General features: G+C 48.3%; 2 protein-coding genes and 1 long non-coding RNA gene across 3 annotated transcripts; 2 read left to right on the top strand and 1 right to left on the bottom strand.

The window, feature by feature from the left end:
• Window positions 1-4,071: 4,071 nt before the first annotated feature.
• Window positions 4,072-7,071, bottom strand: LOC139078176 (uncharacterized). The gene is made up of 2 exons (XR_011531003.1): window positions 6,964-7,071; window positions 4,072-4,336 (listed from the first exon to the last, which is right to left on the bottom strand). It is a non-coding gene; the product is annotated as an uncharacterized lncRNA (long non-coding RNA).
• C21H20orf141 (chromosome 21 C20orf141 homolog) lies at window positions 5,988-6,601 on the top strand. The gene is made up of 2 exons (XM_008527593.2): window positions 5,988-6,253; window positions 6,330-6,601. Exons 1-2 carry the CDS (start codon window positions 5,988-5,990, stop codon window positions 6,565-6,567), a joined length of 504 nt encoding a protein of 167 aa, XP_008525815.1. The 3' UTR covers window positions 6,568-6,601.
• A 254-nt stretch (window positions 7,072-7,325) lies between the features above and the next one.
• TMEM239 (transmembrane protein 239) lies at window positions 7,326-7,797 on the top strand. The gene has a single exon (XM_008527594.2). It carries the CDS (start codon window positions 7,326-7,328, stop codon window positions 7,782-7,784), a length of 459 nt encoding a protein of 152 aa, XP_008525816.1. The 3' UTR covers window positions 7,785-7,797.
• The last annotated feature ends 10,192 nt before the right edge of the window (window positions 7,798-17,989 follow it).

The raw sequence follows: 17,989 nt of genomic DNA, 5'->3' as shown, positions 1-17,989 counted from the left end.
AGTGGGCACCTACTTTGTACCATGCACCATGCCAGGCGCTTTACACGTGACCTGTCAATCAAACTTCATTTTACAAATGGTAAACTGAGGCTCAGAGCGGCTAATTGGCTTGGCCAAGGTAGCAAAGCTGAGAACATAAGGGAGGAAACTACAGTACAAGAGGGAAATCCATCCAGAGCCAGAGGTCCCCTGATAGGGTGGGTGGGACAGAAAGAAGAGTGGGGGAAACTGAGGCGGAGATGGGGGACCACAGGAGGGCTGGCCCTCCAGGAATCCTTCTGATAGACAACCCAAGGGGCCCAGCCAGAGGCCGCGATTCTCACCACCCCACCCCCGCCCCCGGCCCCGCCTCTCCCTTCCCTCCTCTTTCCTACTCCTTTGCTCGCCAGGCTGCCACGTTCCGAGGTTACATAACCCGAAGAGAGGAGCTCGAGCTGATACCCAGCGGGCTGGGGCCGGGGGTGGAGGGGCCGAGGCTTGATGCGCGTCCTTCCCTCCCCGCTTCCTCTCCCGCCCCCCGCCTCATTCTCCTCCAGGGCAGCCCCCGGGCTCTGTTTTCGGGACTGCTCCAGATCCAGGGATTCCAGAGCGCAGGACCCTGTCCATTCCCCCTCCGAGGCCCCCTGTGACTCCCCCACGCTAGGGTCGTCTCTCCAGAAGGAAGGAAATGAGTCCATTGTGCGCCTCTGGTCGGTGCTTTGTCCTTGCGAGGAGACCGCCAGGGAGATACGACCATCCCCACGTAAGAAGCAACGCTCAGAGATGGACAGGAATCCTCGGGCGTGCCCGGAGCCCTGAGCAAATATTTTTGGCAGGGCTACTGCCTATATAAACAATTCGAATCACCCCACATCACCGTGTCAGCACCACCTTGGCGGCCCAATCTCACAATCTCAGAAATACCGCTCAGCGCTCCTGGAACTGAGACCCACCACCCGCACGGACGACCTCATAGACGTGAGTCCCGGAGCTCCCCAAGGCATTTGGTCCATCCCATGTGCTCTGGGTAGAGAGAGACCCCCCAAAAGGGAGTAACCGGGTCAGGGCCCACGCGGGTCCCGCTCGCCACTTGGAGCACCCCGCCTGGACGGCGCTGCCAGGTCCCAGACACCAAAGAGGGACTTAGAAAGTCTCAAGGAAGGTGCGCCAAAGTGGAGGCTCCCTGAAGCGTGGGGCCCGGTCAGGGGCAAGAGGATGGTACTTCGGGCCAGGCCGAGGCTTCACAGGGATGGGAGGCCAGTATAGGCTCCTGTAGAGCTAGAAGCGGATCTGAACAGGTCTTGAGGGCTGCTCCGCCTCCCACTAAAGCCCAATCTAGCCACTTCCCTGTCTCTGGTCCCACCCCCATCCAGGATTCACAGAGGGGTGTAAGGGGGTTGAGGGTACACCGGCTAGGACATCTCAGCCTCCTGAGGCTCCCACCCCCTCCCAACCAGTTCCCCACATAGCAGCCAAATCATGGCAAGTTCCTCCTGGTTTAAGTTCTGAGTGGGCTCACCTGCAAGGCCCTTCATGACAACGTTCTTCCCTACATACACCTTTCCCACCTCATCTCCCTGTGCTCTCCCGTGGCTCATATCCCTGCAGCCACACTGGCATTCTAACTGTTTCTCTAATGCACCAGCCCCATCCAGCCTCAGAGCCTTTGCACTGCTTCACCAAGTTTGCATCCTCATCATTTGGATTGCCTTTTAGTTTCACCTGCTTCCAAAGGCATTCCCTGACCATTCTGATGAAAGTAAGCTCCATCCTCTGCACACACTCTATCCTCTCGCCTTGTTTTATCATTGTCATCAAGGCACTCAACACTCTCTGAGATTATCTTGTTTTATTTGTTGTGTTCATTGTCTGGGTCCCCCTCCCCCTGCCCACCCAGCAGGAGGTAAGCAACCCTCCAGAAGAGCCTTTTGCACCCAGGTGTTCATAGCTGTACCTCAGAGCCTAGAACAGTGCCTGGTCCCCTAGTCAGTGCTCAAAAAGTATGTGTCTAATATATTCAAGGGTAGAGGGGACCAAGCAGCATGGAAGGAAGCTGACCCTCCCCAATAGCGCCAGGTTTTGCAGGAGAGGAGATGGCAGGCCATGAACTAGGAAAGACCCACCCCCAAAGGGACTGTTGGTATGGGGCAGGCTGGCCACCTCCTACCAGTCTCTTAGGGATTTGGACCTGCAGGATGCTCGTACCCCTTGTGTCCCCTGTGCCCTCTCATCCCCCTTCTTACCCCACTGTATCCCTTGCCTCTCTGTGCTATTGCAAGCTTTAGGGCCCCTTCATGCCCCTCCATGCCCCCTGAGCCCCTCGGCACCTTCTCACGCCCCTTCATAACTTCCTCATCCCCTCACGCCCCTCTGCGTGCCCAGCCCGGCTGCTACCTTTGGCCCTTGCCACTTGGTTATCTGGGGCTGCAAAGGTGCCAAGCCTGGAAGCACGTTCTGGAGGTGGCAGTTCCAAGGTTTCAGCAGCAGGTTTGCACCCACTTATTGGCACAGCCAGATCTCTAGCCCCAGGAGCCAGGTGGAGGGTTTTTTGTGGCCTCATGAGGATGAAGATATGTTGCAAAACGCAACTGAGCAGGAGTGAGCTGGACTGGGTGGAGGCACCTACCCAAAAGGGATTTTGGTTTAAGGACTGGGCTGGGAATCGCCTCCAGCTCCCTGGTGTGGTCAGGTGGCTGGAAGTGGAGAGGATAGATGACTTTGGCGCCATACAGGCTTAATTTCACATCTCACTTCTGCCATTTACTTTGTTTGGGTATCCTCAGGCAATAATTTCACCTCTCTGAGCCTCAGTTTCCTCATCCGAGAAACTAAAGTGGGCACAATACTATCTTCCTCTCAGGGTTGCTGTGATGATCAAGTGATATAATATGTGGTTCCAGGGGCCCCTCAGTTAACCCGATGAATTAAAGGCGGGGGAAAACAGCTTAATACAGTCCTCTTGCTCCCACATACATGGAAGGAATAAAACAACATCAAGAAAAGAAAGGAGGTTATGTATCTGGCTGTACAAATAGAGAAGTAGTGGAAACCACTGCCTGCCTGTGCCTCCTAATCTGTCCCTGGTGCTGAGGCAGAACTCACTCCCTGCTAGATGCTCTCCCTATGATGCAGGTGAGCATTAAATGGGGGCTCCTGTGACACCTAGATGAACTAGAAGGCACCTCCCCACATGCCCATCCTCCCCTCATCACTACCTCCCCCAGGTGTCTCTCTTTTGTACATCAATATCTTTGAGAGCCTTGCTCTTCATATTGTGGCCAAGGACCAAGAGCACCAGCATCCCCTGGGAGCTTGTTAGAAATACAGAATCCCGTCCCAGACCTACTGAATCAGAATCTGCATTTTAACAAGATCTCCAGAGGATTCAACCCCAGGAGACTCATGTGCACAGTAAAGGTTGAGAAGCTCTTGGTGGAGATTTAGAGCACCTCCATCTGAAATGCATGAGATTCACTACTTCTTAGTTTGATGGTGTTTGATGCTGTCACTAGAAATTTTATCTCAAGCCCCAAGAGTGCATCCACACAACATTAGGAAATTGGTATTTCACTCGTCCTGGGAGAGTATATTCCTGATCTCTACAATATGACCCTGTATTGATGTGCTTTTTTAAACTAAAGCATTTTTATTAAAATACTACAGAATATAGTTTTAATGGTAAACCATATTTAGACCTGTAATAGAAGACTCTTTTCTATGCTTCTCCACTCCCAAGGAAACCACGTTTCATTCTTTTTGTTATTTCTCCTTTTATTTACCTCTATGCTTCTATTGCTATTTCTTTATTTTTCACTTAGATGTTATCTGTGGATTTCCTGCTGCAGAATTAAAGATTTAGCTTTCCTACCACCCTGCCCCATACCGCCTCCCCCCCCCAATACACAAACATACACTTTCCCCTCCTTCTATCCTCCCAAAAGAGCTGAATCCCTGGAGTTAATATTCAGTGCTTATGTTATGACCATGTAAATATTATTGCCCAACTTTTTGTGTTCCCCAGAGTTAGTAATTACTTTGTTTTATCTTCTGCTTGGTTTTACAGGCATCAGTTGCTAATCTAATCCCAAAGCCTCCAACAGAACTGAATATTTATTTTGAACATGTCTAAAAACAGCAGATAATCAACCTCATTTTCTTCTGGAGACATTCCTCCTGGAGCATCTATCTTTTGATTCCAGGCTGGGTTGCTTGCTTTCTTCACTTGGGAGTGCAGCTGACATCCCAGGCTTTTCTCATCATCCCTCTCCAGTGTTTAGCTTCATTTCTGGAATCCCATATTGTCCTTTTTTTTTAGTTTAATTTCTTGTTTTGCTGAAGCACATTCTCTGGTAGCTTCCTAGGAAAGAATGTATGCAAGGTCAGATTTTTGAGAACTTTTATGTGGCTTAAAATGTCTTTATTCTAGCCTCACACGATAATCATTTGGACAGATATACGCTTCTAGGCTGGTAATCATTTTCCCTCAGAATTTTGTGGGCATTGCTTTATTGCTCTAGGAAGAGCCAGAGTGGTCCCAAGGGCCAGTGGCATTGGCTGTATAGGCTCTTGAGCCTATCATCACAAAAGATGCCAAGACCACCAGGCTTGAGTTTTGGATAGGGCCCGCTGGAGGCAGATATGCAGTCTAATTATTGCTCTGTCTCCTCCTCTCCCAGAGGCTGTATGGCCATTGTCCCCTACCTCTCACCCGCATTAGTTTTCCTTCAAAGTATGAAATGTGGGGGCAGGCTCGGTGGCATAGTGGTTAAGTTCGCACACTCTGCTTGGGCTGCCTGGGGTTCACAGGTTCGGAACCTGGGTATGGACCTAGCACCTGCTCGTCAAGCCATGCTGTGGCAGCATCCCACATAAAATAGAGGAAGATTGGCACAGATGTTAGCTCAGTGACAATCTTTTTCAAGCAAAAAGAGGAAGATTGGCAACAGATGTTAGCTCAGGGCCAATCTTCCCCACACACACACAAAAACCAAAGTATGAGATGTGGACAAAGATTAAGTTCTTTCAATTATGATCCATTTCCCTCTTGCCTCTCAAGTCACTAAACTGAGATGTGCTGGAACCTCTGTAAATACCACCCATTTACAGATTATCAGTGGGGAAAGATTTCTTTTCTAGGTGACCAATCCCTTCATCACATGTTCATTTTCCTTAATTTCATCCTCAGAGGGTAACCTTAACCTCCAGTTTGGGGGTTACTATGTTGCAGCCTTCTTACATTCACATCCTCTATGCCATTTCTGGAATCCCAGTATCTGGAACACCTCCGACAAACCATAGTGTTTAGAACACCTAAACCACCCCCTCCTGCCCCACCCCCAGTTAGCAGGTCACAGGGGAGCCCAGCCCCAGAAAGCCTCAGGTTGCTTCCTGGCAGAGCCCGTCTCTGCATTCCAGGGCCAAGTCCTGAAAAATTCCCCATAAAGGCCCACAGACATCATCACCCCATTCTTGGGAGAGAGAAAGATTGAATGACTTGCTCCTGGATGCACAACTCTAGAAACCTACAGAACAAAGCAAGCAGCCCTTCCTCCCTTGGTCAGCTGCCCATGTAGTGATGGGCTTAGAATGCCTTCCTGGCAATTCAGATCCCCATGGGAGGGCCCTACTCCGGAGAATTAGCTAAGGCGAAAGGGTGAGTCTTAGTTCTCAGAAATTGCTGACTTCCTTTTGGCTAAGCCCCACCTAGGCCACCAGCTGCTCATGAGGCTGGAACCAGCAGCAGCCCCCTCCCTTTCCTAGGACCCCACCTGGCAATAGGTCACAATGCCCCAGCTGCCGAGTCCCAGAATGGCTGATCAGAGTGGGAGGAGGTGAGGAGGGCTTGGTGGGTGGGTGTGTGGGGAGGGGGAGATTCCCAAGGAGCCCAATTCCCCGCTCCCTGAGCTCACCCTTGAGTGTCACTCAGGGTCCCACCCCCTACCACACTCCCACCCCTACACCCCACCCCCCCCCAGCACTAGTCCTTCCTGTAACCTCCACCTCCCTCCATGACCCATCTCTACTTGCCCGGGCCTGAAGCCCTTGCTTATCCTATCCCAGTCCATCCTAGGGGCCTTGGTGCTGGGCAGGGGTCAGGTAGTCCAGTGGGTCCATGTGTGTCCCCCTGGGGCCCTAGCCCGGCCCAGCTCCTGGACAATGTCCTAGGGCTAGCAGCACTGGGACTGACAACTCTGGCAGTCTCTTCCACGGCTGGCCCAGCCTTGCTGTTGCTGCTGCTACTGGTCAGCTTCCTGGCCTTCGACCTACTCCACAGGTAAGTGGGCAGTAGCCTGGTAGGTGGGCAGGTGGTCAACCATCTGAAGTCCAGCTGCCACCCTCTCTTTCCACAGGCCTGCAGGTCCCACGCGGTCACAGCATACACTTCTCACAGGGGGCCAGAGTCAGGGGGCCGGCGAGGGTCCAGGACAACAGGAGGCCCTACTTCTGCCAACAATGGCAGTCACAGGACAACTCAGCCTCCTGGAGGCTCTGTTACTGCTGCTTCTGGGCCTGAGGCTGCTCCTGGGAGCTCACGGCATGCCCTTGGCCCTGCTTGGCCTGGCTTTCTGCCTCCATCCTTGGGCCTGAGTGCCCTCCTGAAATACACTGGCCACACTGCTTCCTCAGGCCTCCTTTCCTCCACCCTGGGCTGGGCAGGTAGGAGGGTACCCCTTTATTCCCAGCCTGAACCTTAGGGGACCTCCAGGCCCACAATATGGACAGTGGATGCTTGGGTCTGAGTCTGAGGTCAGTGATAGAATGTGAGATAAAGGATAGGGAGCCCAGGGCAGGGTGTGGTAGCCATCTCAGAGCCTGCTGGTTGGGGATGGCCATTCTGGCCTTCTCTGTAGTTCTAGAGAATGGGCATCCAGAAAGACTTGCAAGAGAACAGAGTGGGACTGGCTATCGGCCATCAGGGAAGGGACAGAAATCCAGAGAAGACTTCTCACAAGAAAGCATGAGAATCTACATCTGTGGGCTTACCAGACTCCCCTGCCAGCCTGGAGGGTCCATGGAGAGGGGCTCAGGTGACCCTCATGCCCTCCAGTGGCTCCTCTCTTGGCTGGACCCCACCCCAGTCCGGGTCACAATGGGGCTCCTCTGGGGAGGGTGGGAGTGAGTGAGAGTGGGGGTTTGCCTCTGGCTGCCAAGCCGTCCTGGGCACTCAGGAAGCAACATGACTTAGGTGGCTCTGCCCAGAGGTAAGACCCAGGCCCCAGCTCAAAGCTTCACCCCACGCACACTGGTTCCCTCCTGATCCCCTCACCCCCACCTGCCCTGAAGTCTCAGGCATCACCAGGACTGCTCCTACAGCTGGCCTGGCTCTCTCCCCAGGTGCACCAGGCATGATGCAGCAGCCGCGAATGGAGACAGATGCCACTGGGGCTGGCGAGGGGCTGCAGCGGGCAGTGCCCTGGTCGGCTTGGGTCACACGGCAGGGCTGGGTGCGCTGGTGCATGTGCCACGTGCCCCAGAGCTGGACCCAGTGGTGGACCACATCGGGCTGGCGGCAACCACTGCAGCGCATGCTGTGGGGTCTGGAGGGGATCCTCTACCTGCTGCTGGCCCTGATGCTGTGCCATGCACTCTTCACTACTGGCTCCCACCTGCTGGGCTCCTTGTGGCCTGTCGCGGCCGCAGTGTGGCGCCATCTGCTGCCAGCTGTCCTCCTGCTGGTGCTCAGTGCCCTCCCTGCCCTGCTCTTCACCGCCTCCTTCCTGCTGCTGTTCTCCACGCTGCTGAGCCTCGTGGGCCTTCTCACCTCCATGTCTCACTCAGGCTACGCTCAGGACTTGGACCAATAGAAGGGCAACCCCATCCCGCTGCCTGTGTCTGTTGAGCCCTGGCCTAGGGCCTGAGGCCCGGAGGGAGAGGGAGGGCAGTGGGACCAGGGCCTTCCTGCTTCAGCAGGCCCCAGACCCCCAATCCTTAGCACTGGTCAGGGCATGTGTGATGTTGCTGGAGCTGGCAGGGTAGCCTGGCCTCTGGGCACGTCCCTAAGTTGATGCTGTAGGCACTTGGTGTAGGGCCTCAAGGGCTTCAAGAAGAGGGGACAGAGCAGAAGGCTTAGCCAGGAACAGAGCTTGGCCAAGCCACCAAGTGCTCCCACATGGGTGTGGCGACACCACTGGGGCCCCCTTAGTGACTGGCAACATCTTCTTCTTGCAGCTGTCCTGCTGTCTCAGCTTCAGACTCGTTGAAAACTACATGGGTACCCCTGGACTTAGCATTCCTCCCACCCCCTCTTTTAACTTCCTGAGGCTCTAGAAAAGGCCCACTGACTGAAACCTAGCTGAGAGAGGGCTGGCCAGAAGCCCTATGAGACCTAAACTAACTAACCCTCAGGCATTTCTGCCCCCCACTCCCTAGACTTCCTACCTCCTGCCTCAGTCCACATCCCAAGTCTGGGAAATGGGCCAAGTAGAGAAGTGAGGGTCCCAGAGAGTACCCACTCTTTAAGACTCCTAAGTTCTGTTATAGAAAAGTGAACAAGACATCCCATTTCACCCACCTACACAATGTGTGGCCCTGGCCAATCAATTCTTTTGAACCTCAGTGTTAAGTGTGCTCCAGCACTGTCATGGGGTTGTTGTGAGTCAAAGGCAATACTAACATGTGAAGTACTTTGTAAAGACCAGAAAACTGTAAGATATTGTATTGAACCCTGAGGACGTTCTGTAGGCTCAAAAGGTCTTTTGACCCCGAAGGCCAGTGAAAGAGCAGGAAGCTTCCCTAGGCCTTCAGAGAAATGCTCTGTATCTGGGGATACAGTTTGGGCTCTACAATGGTAAACAGAGGATGGACGGGAATGGACAAGATGTAAAAGGTCTTGTGCTCTGAAATCTCAAAATGTGCACATGTTGAACTCTTCTGATTGTGAAATGCTTGGGGCTGGGGCTTGGTGCCAAGAGATGCTTGCACAGCTGTGTGAGTGGGGACAGCATAACCCATGGGTTTCTAAAACCAACCCAGCAAGCTGCTCACAGCACCAGAAGGGCCTTGGAAGGTGGCATCTCTTGATGCCCAGGATGCTGGCCATTCCATCTGCTGACCCTCCAAACAAAACAGTGAGTGATCAGTTATTACCAAGTAAGGCACATGACAGACAGCTGTATCCACAGCAAAGACCCGCCCACCTGACCCCCAACCCACTCCTGACCCCCACCCAATTCCTGACCCTCCCCAGTTCCCACCCAGTCCTGACCCCACTGTGTACCTAAAATTCCTACTCCTAAAGCCCTAGACCCAAAGTCCCCCTCGTCTGCTACCTAAATACTCAGGCCCTGGGAACCAGCCCCTAGAACTCGGGTTCATTTTTGCCAAAACCCATTTGCTGTGGAGTTTCATAACCCTGCATGCCACTGGTTAGATGCCTTCAGCATCAGTGACTGAAACCCCAGCACATCCTTCCTGTTCCCTTGTGGTTCTCCTTGAAATATGGCCTGGTAGTGAGGGCAAAGCAGAACTTGGAGGTGGTATGCCTCATGGTTAGCATGGGCTTTGGTGTATGAGCTGAGGCTGAGTTCGAATCACAGCACTGTCACTTTCTAGCTCCACGGCCTTGGAGGAAATTGCTAAACCTTCCTCAACTTCATTGTCCTTGCAGGTAAAACAAAGGCAAGAACACCTGGCTCCTGTGGGGCTCCTGGGGTGTGGGTGAAGTTCCTGGACCGGCGCCTCACACCACTAACTATAGCTATGCTGTTACTATCCCATTTTAGACATGAGAAGTCAGGCTCGGGGTAGCCTCTTGACAGTGGCAAAGCCGGGTTGTTTGAGTCCTAGTCCACCCTACCAGGCTGCTAACGGGAAAGCGATGGAGGAAATACAACCTAAGCAAAGACCCCATGGCTTCCCAATGCCTGTTCTTAAAGTTCCCGTCAGAGATAAAGCCAGGATGCTAGTGTCGGGTCCATCGTAGACTTAGCCATGCATTGCTGGCCAGGGATATCCCCCCAGAGGCTTGGAGCCATTCTGATTAAGGGGAGAGGAGGTTTTGGCCCAGACCAGATACACCGTGAGGGAGGATGTAGACGGGAGCAAGGAGAAGGTCCTCTTCCCTTCCCCACATAAATATATGCCTTCCACTCTCCTGCTATGCTGGTGTAGGGTAATGTGGTACAGCCAACCTGGAGAACAGATGGGCAATATTTATCAGATTAGATCAACACGTACCCTGTGACATAGCAACCCAAAATGAATTCTCACAGAGGCCCATAAGGGCCTTGCTCCTCAAGGTGTGGTCCCAGGACCAGTAGTGTAGGCATTACCTGGGAGCTGGCTAGAAATGCAGAGTCTCAGGCCCCACCCCAAGCCTGCTGAATCAGAGCCTGCATTTTAGCAAGATTCCCAGGTGATACACGAGGACACTAATGTTTGAGAAGCTCTGCATAAGAGGGGATATGTGTGAGAATGATGATTGCCCTGTTATTGGTGGTGGCAGGAGATGGGAAAGGTAAAACATGGTGCATGAGCACCCCGAGGAGGAGGAGGCAGTTAGAAGGGGCAGAAGCTATATGGGTGGATCTTGAAATCCTAGCATTGAGTGGAAAGAAACTAAGAAATAATACAATTCTTTTTACACAAATTTAAAATACATGTCAGCAAAACAAGACACTTTTTGGCAAGACAAAAAACAGTGGAATGGCCAACTCTAGGGGCGGGCAAATAGGAGTGGAGCATGCAGATAAAAAGGAATAAAGTGAGCGACCTTGCAGAGAGGAAAGAAAAATGATAAGATGAACATAATTCCTGAAATTCCTTTAAATGTAGACAAAGTCCTCCCTTTAGAGTTAAAAGGCCTAAAAATGCAAGACTGGGGACAAAGAACATGCTGGAATGAGGGAGTTCTAAGCTTTTCCGGTGTGGGTCAAGAAGGGAAAGCTGTTTAGTGGCTGAGCCTGTATCTCTGCCGGTCCTCCCCCACCCTACCCCACAGCCTGCTCTGATGAGATGGGGGTGGGGGTGGGGATCCAGTCACCCGTTTGGCCTGGCCAGAAAAATAATCAGATCAAGCTGGAGGTGGGTGGGGTGGCATAAGGAACCGGAGCGGAGGATGTGTCAGCCGCGAGGGCCTTGTGTCAAAGAAAGCAGAGAGGAAATCCGCAGCTGCATACACATATCCTGGGGGCTCCTAGGAGCATTAGCGTCCGGTAGGACTTTCCTCTGCCTCAAGGAACAGGCAGCAACGAGTAGGAACGGCCAGGACGCGAGAGGGCGGTGTCAAGAGGGCTGATGAGGCTGGGGGGCACCACTGGAGACATAGTTGTCAGTGGGCACCCTGGGGGAAGGAGAAGGGTCCCTGGAAGTAGGTGGCTGTGCGGCGCCCGGGGAACCTCTAAGGGCCGGCTGCGGGAAGCCGGGAGGGGGCACTCTCCCCAGACTCGCGTGTGCCGGGGAAAGCGGGAGGCCACGTCCCGCCTGGGGACTGAGGGGAGCGGCTCTGCTCCCTGAGCAGTCCGCGGCCACAGAGGGGAGGGAGGAGACTGGGTCTCGTGGGGAGGAGGAAGCGGCCAGCGCTGCGCGGAGAAGTCGCCCCAGGAGGAGGTGCGGGTTGCGGGCACCGCGCAATCCCCTAGGTTCAGGTGCGCGGGAGGGGGGCCAGGGTGATGGCTGGAGGGCGTCAAGGCGGGCGCGTTGACTGTGGGGGCAGAGCGGGGCGAGCAAAGGCCTGAGGCTGGAAAAGAAATCCCAGACCCAACCGGGGATCGGAGGGCTGTGGGCACCCACACAGGGAAGGTGCTAACCATCTCGGAAGATCGACACCCTCCGGAATCGCAGCTTGCTGACCCGGCGACCGACGGTGCAAGGTGCGTCCCCTGGCGGAGATCTCCAGCTCTGGCCACGAAGAGTCAGGCTTGGCTGGGGTGTGGGAAGAGAGGGAAAGCGGAGAGAGGCACACAAGCGGAGACTCGGCGCTGGGAGCGAGGGTAGAACTTGGGGCCAGGGATGGGCATCTCCGGCCCACCGTCATCACAGTGTCGGCGTCGTTGACTCCTCACCCCTTACCCCAAATCTCCAGCCTGGGTCCCCCAGCCAGAAACCTAGAGGCATCGAGGGCAGAGCTCATGAGAATCCTGGAGAAGGAAGGGCCCAAACTAGCCGGCTTCACGGTGTCTCAGACTCCTGGCCCAGCCCTAGTCTATTATCCCATTCCTCCTGGGATAAAGAGCTGTCTTTGTGAGGTTCTGTCAGGGTCTGAATGCAACCAACTTGGGGCAAGTTATTCCCTCCTGCTGAGCAAACACCTCATCTGTATTCTGGATCTTGCTTCCTTTATGCTGCCTCCTTACCTTTCAAGTATTTTTCCATCTTAAAAATAAAAGAACTTGATTTAAGATCTGTTCCTTCTACCATATTTTCTGGCTTGTATCTTCAAATGTCTAACCAAAGCCCAATTTTTTAAAATATGTGATACTGTACACTTGAAAATATTTTTAACATATATGGAAGTTGTGAAGCCCTCTATCTGAAGGCTACCACATTGATCTAACAGCCAGGCATTATCAGAATAGGGCTCTTTCTGTGTGTTTATCTTCTGACCGTGCAAGCTGGAATTTCCAGACAATGGCATATGGAATTGCTGTTCATAGGCACCTTTGCCTTGAGCCTGATTTAAAAGAAACTGCTGGGCCAGCCTGGTGGTGCAGCGGTTAAGTTCACACCTACTGCTTTGGCAGCCCGGGGCTCACTCGTTCATGATCCTGGGTGTGGACATGGCACCACTTGGCAGGCCATGCTGTGGCAGGCGTCCCACGTATAAAGCAGAGGAAGATGGGCACGGATGTTACCTCAGGGCCAGTCTTCCTCAGCAAAAAGAGGAGGATTGGCAGCAGATGTTAGCTCAGGGCTAATCTTCTTTAAAAAAAAAAAAAAAAAGGAACTGTTTCCAAGGTTCCACCATTAAGAATTATGTAGATTACTGTAGAGTTTTGGTGGTTAACCTTTATCCAGCGAAGGAAATTCCTTCCCATTCCTAGTTTGCTAATAGTTTTGATCATGAATGGATGTTGAATGATAAAATTGTTTTTTCTGCATCTACTACAAGGACTATTTGGTTATTCTGCTTTATTCTGTTTATACCATGAATTACGTTTTTAGATGTCTTTTCATATTAAATCATTTTGGAAAAAACTCATCCTGGTTCCCTTTTAATTGACATGTAATTCACACACACATTTTACATTCAAGTAAAATGCACAAATCTTGGGGATACCGCACAATGAATTTTTGCATATTTGTGTGTGTGTCCACGTAACTACCACCTAGACCAAGATATAGAACGTTTCTATCATCCCAGAAAGTTCTGTTATGCCCTTTCCCAATCAATACTTCTCCTGAAAGGAAGCCACTATTCTATCAACATAGATTAGCCTATTCTTGAAATCATACAAAACAAAATCATACAAAATGTACTCTAGTGTCTGGCTTTTTTCAAGGTTACATCTGTGAGATTTATCCATGTTGTTGCATTTATTGGTAGTTTGTTCTCGTTTATTAGTGTGTACTATCATATTGTATGGGAAGACAACAATTTATCCACTCTCCTGTTGATGGACATTTGGCATGTTTCCAATTTTTGGCTACTATATGAATAAAATTTCTATGAATATTCTTGTACAGGTCTTTTGGTAGACAGATGCACTCATTTCTCTTGAAGTGAAACTGTTGGATCACAGAGTATGTAAATGTTCAACTTTGGTAAATGCTGCCCAATAATTTCCAAAGTGATTTGTACCAAGCAGTGATTCCACTGCTTATTTCAGCCTATGAAATTCATTGTTCGGGGTTTCTGCTCTCTCCTGGTCATCAGATATGGTATTTACTTTCTGTTTCTCATTTTCACTTTTGTTTGGGTGATTTCTGAGAGGAACAGGAAATATCTTTATCACAACCTCTTTCCTTTTCAAAGCCAAGAATGCAAGGTTGGCTTAACATTCAAAAGAAATTAATGTAATTCACATCATCAAACTAAAAAATTTTTTAAAACGATCATTTCAATAGATGCAGAAAAGGCATTTGACAAAATCCAACATCCTATTCCTGATTTAAAAAAACAAATAACAACAAAAAACACCTCTCAGCAAACTAGGACTAGAAGGAAACTTCCTCAACTTTATGGAGGGCATCCATGAAAAACCTATAGCTAATCTCATACTTAATGGTGAAAAAATTGAATACTTTTCCCCTAAGATCAGGAACAAGACAAGTATGTCTGTCTCACCATTTCTATTCAACATTGTAGTGGACATCCTAGCTAGTGCAAAAAGGCAAGAAATAGAAATCAAAAGCATACAGATTGGAAGGCAAGAAGTAAAACTGTCTTTATTCGCAGACAACAGGATTGCCTATGTAGAAAATCCAACGGAATCTATAAAAAAGCTATTAGAACTAATAACTGAATTTAGCAAAGTAACTAACATGTGTACATGGTCATGGTTATGATGTAAGGTTAATATACAAAAATCAATTGTATTTCTCCTTACTAGCAACAAGTGATCAGAAATAAAAATTTAAAAAACAGTATCATTTAGAACTAAAAAAATATGAGCACTTAGGGGAAAATCTGACAAAAGATATGAAAGATTTGTACACTGATAACTACAAAATATTGCTGAGAAAAATTAAAGAAGACCTAAATAATAGAAAGATATATCTTGCTCACGGGTTGGATGACACAATATTATTAAGATGTCAATTTTTCCCAAATTGACTTATATATTCAATACAATTATAATCAAAATCCCAGCATTTTAGTAGAAATTAACAAGTTGATTTTAAAACTCGTATGGAAATATAAGGACCTAGAACAGACAAAATAACTTTGGTAAAGAAAAACAAAGTTGGAAGATTAACACTACCTGGTCTCAAGACTTATCATAAAGCTATAGTAATCAAGAGAGTATAGTATTGGCATAAAGACAAACAGATCAATGGAAGGCAGTAGAGACCAGAAATAGATATACACATATACATACATCTGATCTAGACAAAAGTGCAAAGGGAATTTAGTGGAGGACAGGCTTCAACAAATAGTGCTCGAACCACTGGATATTCATATGCAAAAAAAAAATTTCAATTCATACCTTGCACCATATATAAAAATTAAGTCAAAGTAGATCGTAGACCTAAATGTAAAACCTAAAACTATAAACCTTCTAGAAGAAAACATAGAGGAAAGTAGTTGTGACCTTGGGTTAGGCAAAGATTTCTTAGATATGACACCAAAAGCATAATTCATAAAAGAAAAATTAAACTACCCTCAATCAAAATTAAAATTTTCAGTTCTTCAAAAGACACTGTTAAGAAAAAGACAAGACACAGACTGGGAGAAAGTATTTGCAAACCATACATCTGATAAAAGACTTGGATCCAGAATAAAGAACCCTCAAAGCCTAATAATAGTTTTTTTAAAAGGGGGGGTGGGTGTAGGGAGAGGATGAACAAATAACTTGAACAGAAACTTTACCAAAGAAGATATATAGATTGCAAATAAGCACAGGAAAGGATGTTCAACGTTAGTCATTATGGAAATGCAAATTAAAAACATGCTACCCACCTCCTAGAACAGCTAATATTAAAAAGACTCCGCAATACCAAGTGTTGGCGAGGATGTGGAGGAAGTTCAACCCTCATGCACTGCTAGTCAGAACGTAAAATGGAACAACCACTTTGGAAATTCATTTGACAATTTCTTAAAAAGTTAAACATACATCTACCATATGATCCAGCCATTTCATTCCTAGATATTTACCCAAGAGAAATGAAAACATGTCCATACAAAGACATGTACATAAATGTTCATAGCAGCTTTATTTGTGATAGCAAAAAATTAAAAATAACTTGGATGTCCATCAAAAGGTGAATGGATAAATAAACGCTGGTATAGCCAAACAATGGAATACTACTCAGCTATAAAAAGGAATGAACTACTGATACACACAACAATGTGGATGAATTTTCATGTTGTTCCACTAATCTCATTAATCAGACTGAGTGAAAGAAGCCAGATGAAAAAGAGAAACTTTGAATGATTCCATTCACATAAAATTCTAGGAAACGCAAATTCATCTATAGTAACAGAAAGCAAGTCAGTATGAATGGTTGCTTGGGGATGGGAGTGGGGAGATGTGAGGAGGCTGTGGGGAGGGGAGACGGAGAGGGATTATAAAGAGGCAGAAAGATAAATTTCATTATCTTGATTGTGATATGGTTTCACAGATGTATACATGTCAAAACCTATCAAATTGTACATTTAAAATATGTGCAGTTTATCATGTCAGTTATACCTCAATAAAGCAGGTTTTTAAAAAAAAGTGTAGGTCCATTTCCTTGCGATCAGGAGTTTGTCTTTCCCCAACGTACGTGGCACATGTACTTGAACACTAAAATGAACTCACACAATCTATGCAAGGAACTGGATAATGTAACAGAAGGCAAGTTATCTGCTTTTGTTGGGAAACTTCCAGTTTGGTTAAAATGTTTTGAAAAAATTCCACTAATTTTCTTTTCTTAAAAGACTCTTTTCTCCTGGAAAATAAAGGCTGGCATCACAACTGAAGTGCTCAGATATCTTTTACTCCTTTCAGGAACATCTAAGTGTGGCAAAGGAAAGGATACTGGAGCCATTCTTCAAAAACCCATTCCATGAATGAGAAGGAGTCTATGTAAGACTGTCTTATTAAATGATTTGTCAGTGGTCACATATGAATGGTTTTTGAGACAATGAAGTTTGCGTTCTGTCATGCTTAACTAGCAAATAACGTGCCTACATACTGGAGAAACATAAGATTTGCATTGGTTTTATATCTCAAAACAAAGTTCAGGAAACAATTTAAATGCATGTAATGACCTGTATGTAGCTATCTTGTTGAAGTTTCTTGTTTCCCAGTCACGACTGAACAAAATCTATAACAGAGTCAAGTGTCTCACACTGTATGCTTATAGGACAACAAACCGAAAATAAAATAACTTATCTCCGTTCTATTCTCATGATTCAAAGCTATGTTGGGATGCTGAAGAAAAGTTTATGAAACCTCACAGTGGACAAGGGAATACTAAGATGGAGTGGAAATTAGAAACGTAGAGGTAGAAGGATGGGGGACGTGGGGCACACTGAACAGTCTCAAAGTGCTTACACAGTGAGAATTTCAGAATTGGGATGGGGTTTGAAGAGAGCAGAAAAACCAATAAAGGCTCAGTAGGGAAGGTGACGGAATTCTTAGAGAACAGGAGGGCAAGCAATGGAGAAGACCCCATGAGGCTGAGTAACTCACATTACTTTATTCCACAAATCAGTCCGGGCAGACAATTTTCTCTAGCAATGCTGCAGAGCCCCAGGGTGAGAGGTGCAAAAGTGACCAGAGAAACGGGTTTTGGGGAAAGGCACAAAGGACTAACAAGGGATTGGGCAAATTAGATTCTGCTAAGAGGGCTGCTCGAAGGATGCATTTTTCTTAACAAATTTTTTTTTTTTTGCTGAGGGAGATTCACCCTGAGCCAACATCTGTTGCCAGTCTTCTTCTTTTTTCCTTTTATGTGAGCTGCTGGCACAGCATGGTCGCTAACAGACAGTGGTGTAGGTCTGCACCCAGGAACCAAACCCACTGCTGAAGCAAAGCACATCGAACTTAACCACTAGGCCACTGGGGCTGGCCCAGGAAATTAATGTTTGCAAAAAAAAAAAAAAAAAAAAAAAAGATCTAAAATCTTATCTCCCTAACAAGGGGCTTTTTTTCATTTTCATATGTTCCCTTCCACATTTTTTGTCTATACCAAGGAAAACCAAGCTTTTCTGAGGCAGTGCTGGTGCCTTTGCACTTTCTCATCTGACTCTCAACTGCCCTGTTGAGGTTGCTCTCTAAAGGGTTTATTAACTCCCATTGTCTGCACCAGTTGCCCCAGCCCCAGCGTGTGTTAACAGCTTCTTTTGATTTGCATTTAATAGATAGCTACTGAGGAGCAACACTTTTCTGTTCTATTTCCATCTCCTTCTGTGCGAGATGTTATA

The sequence above is a fragment of the Equus przewalskii genome, chromosome 21 (assembly GCF_037783145.1).
Source record: "Equus przewalskii isolate Varuska chromosome 21, EquPr2, whole genome shotgun sequence".
Lineage (NCBI taxonomy): Eukaryota > Metazoa > Chordata > Mammalia > Perissodactyla > Equidae > Equus > Equus przewalskii.
Note: the sequence above shows the minus strand (reverse complement) of the source record. Positions and strands in the feature narration are given on the sequence as shown.

What these genes read in the sequence shown, in the direction of transcription:
- C21H20orf141 (XM_008527593.2), top strand. Translation starts at nt 5,988, where the DNA reads ATGACCCATCTCTACTTGCCCGGGCCTGAAGCCCTTGCTTATCCTATC. An exon ending in GCCTTCGACCTACTCCACAG is followed by an intron (nt 6,254 to 6,329) that starts GTAAGTGGGCAG and finishes CTCTTTCCACAG; the next exon opens with GCCTGCAGGTCCCACGCGGT.
- TMEM239 (XM_008527594.2), top strand. Translation starts at nt 7,326, where the DNA reads ATGATGCAGCAGCCGCGAATGGAGACAGATGCCACTGGGGCTGGCGAG.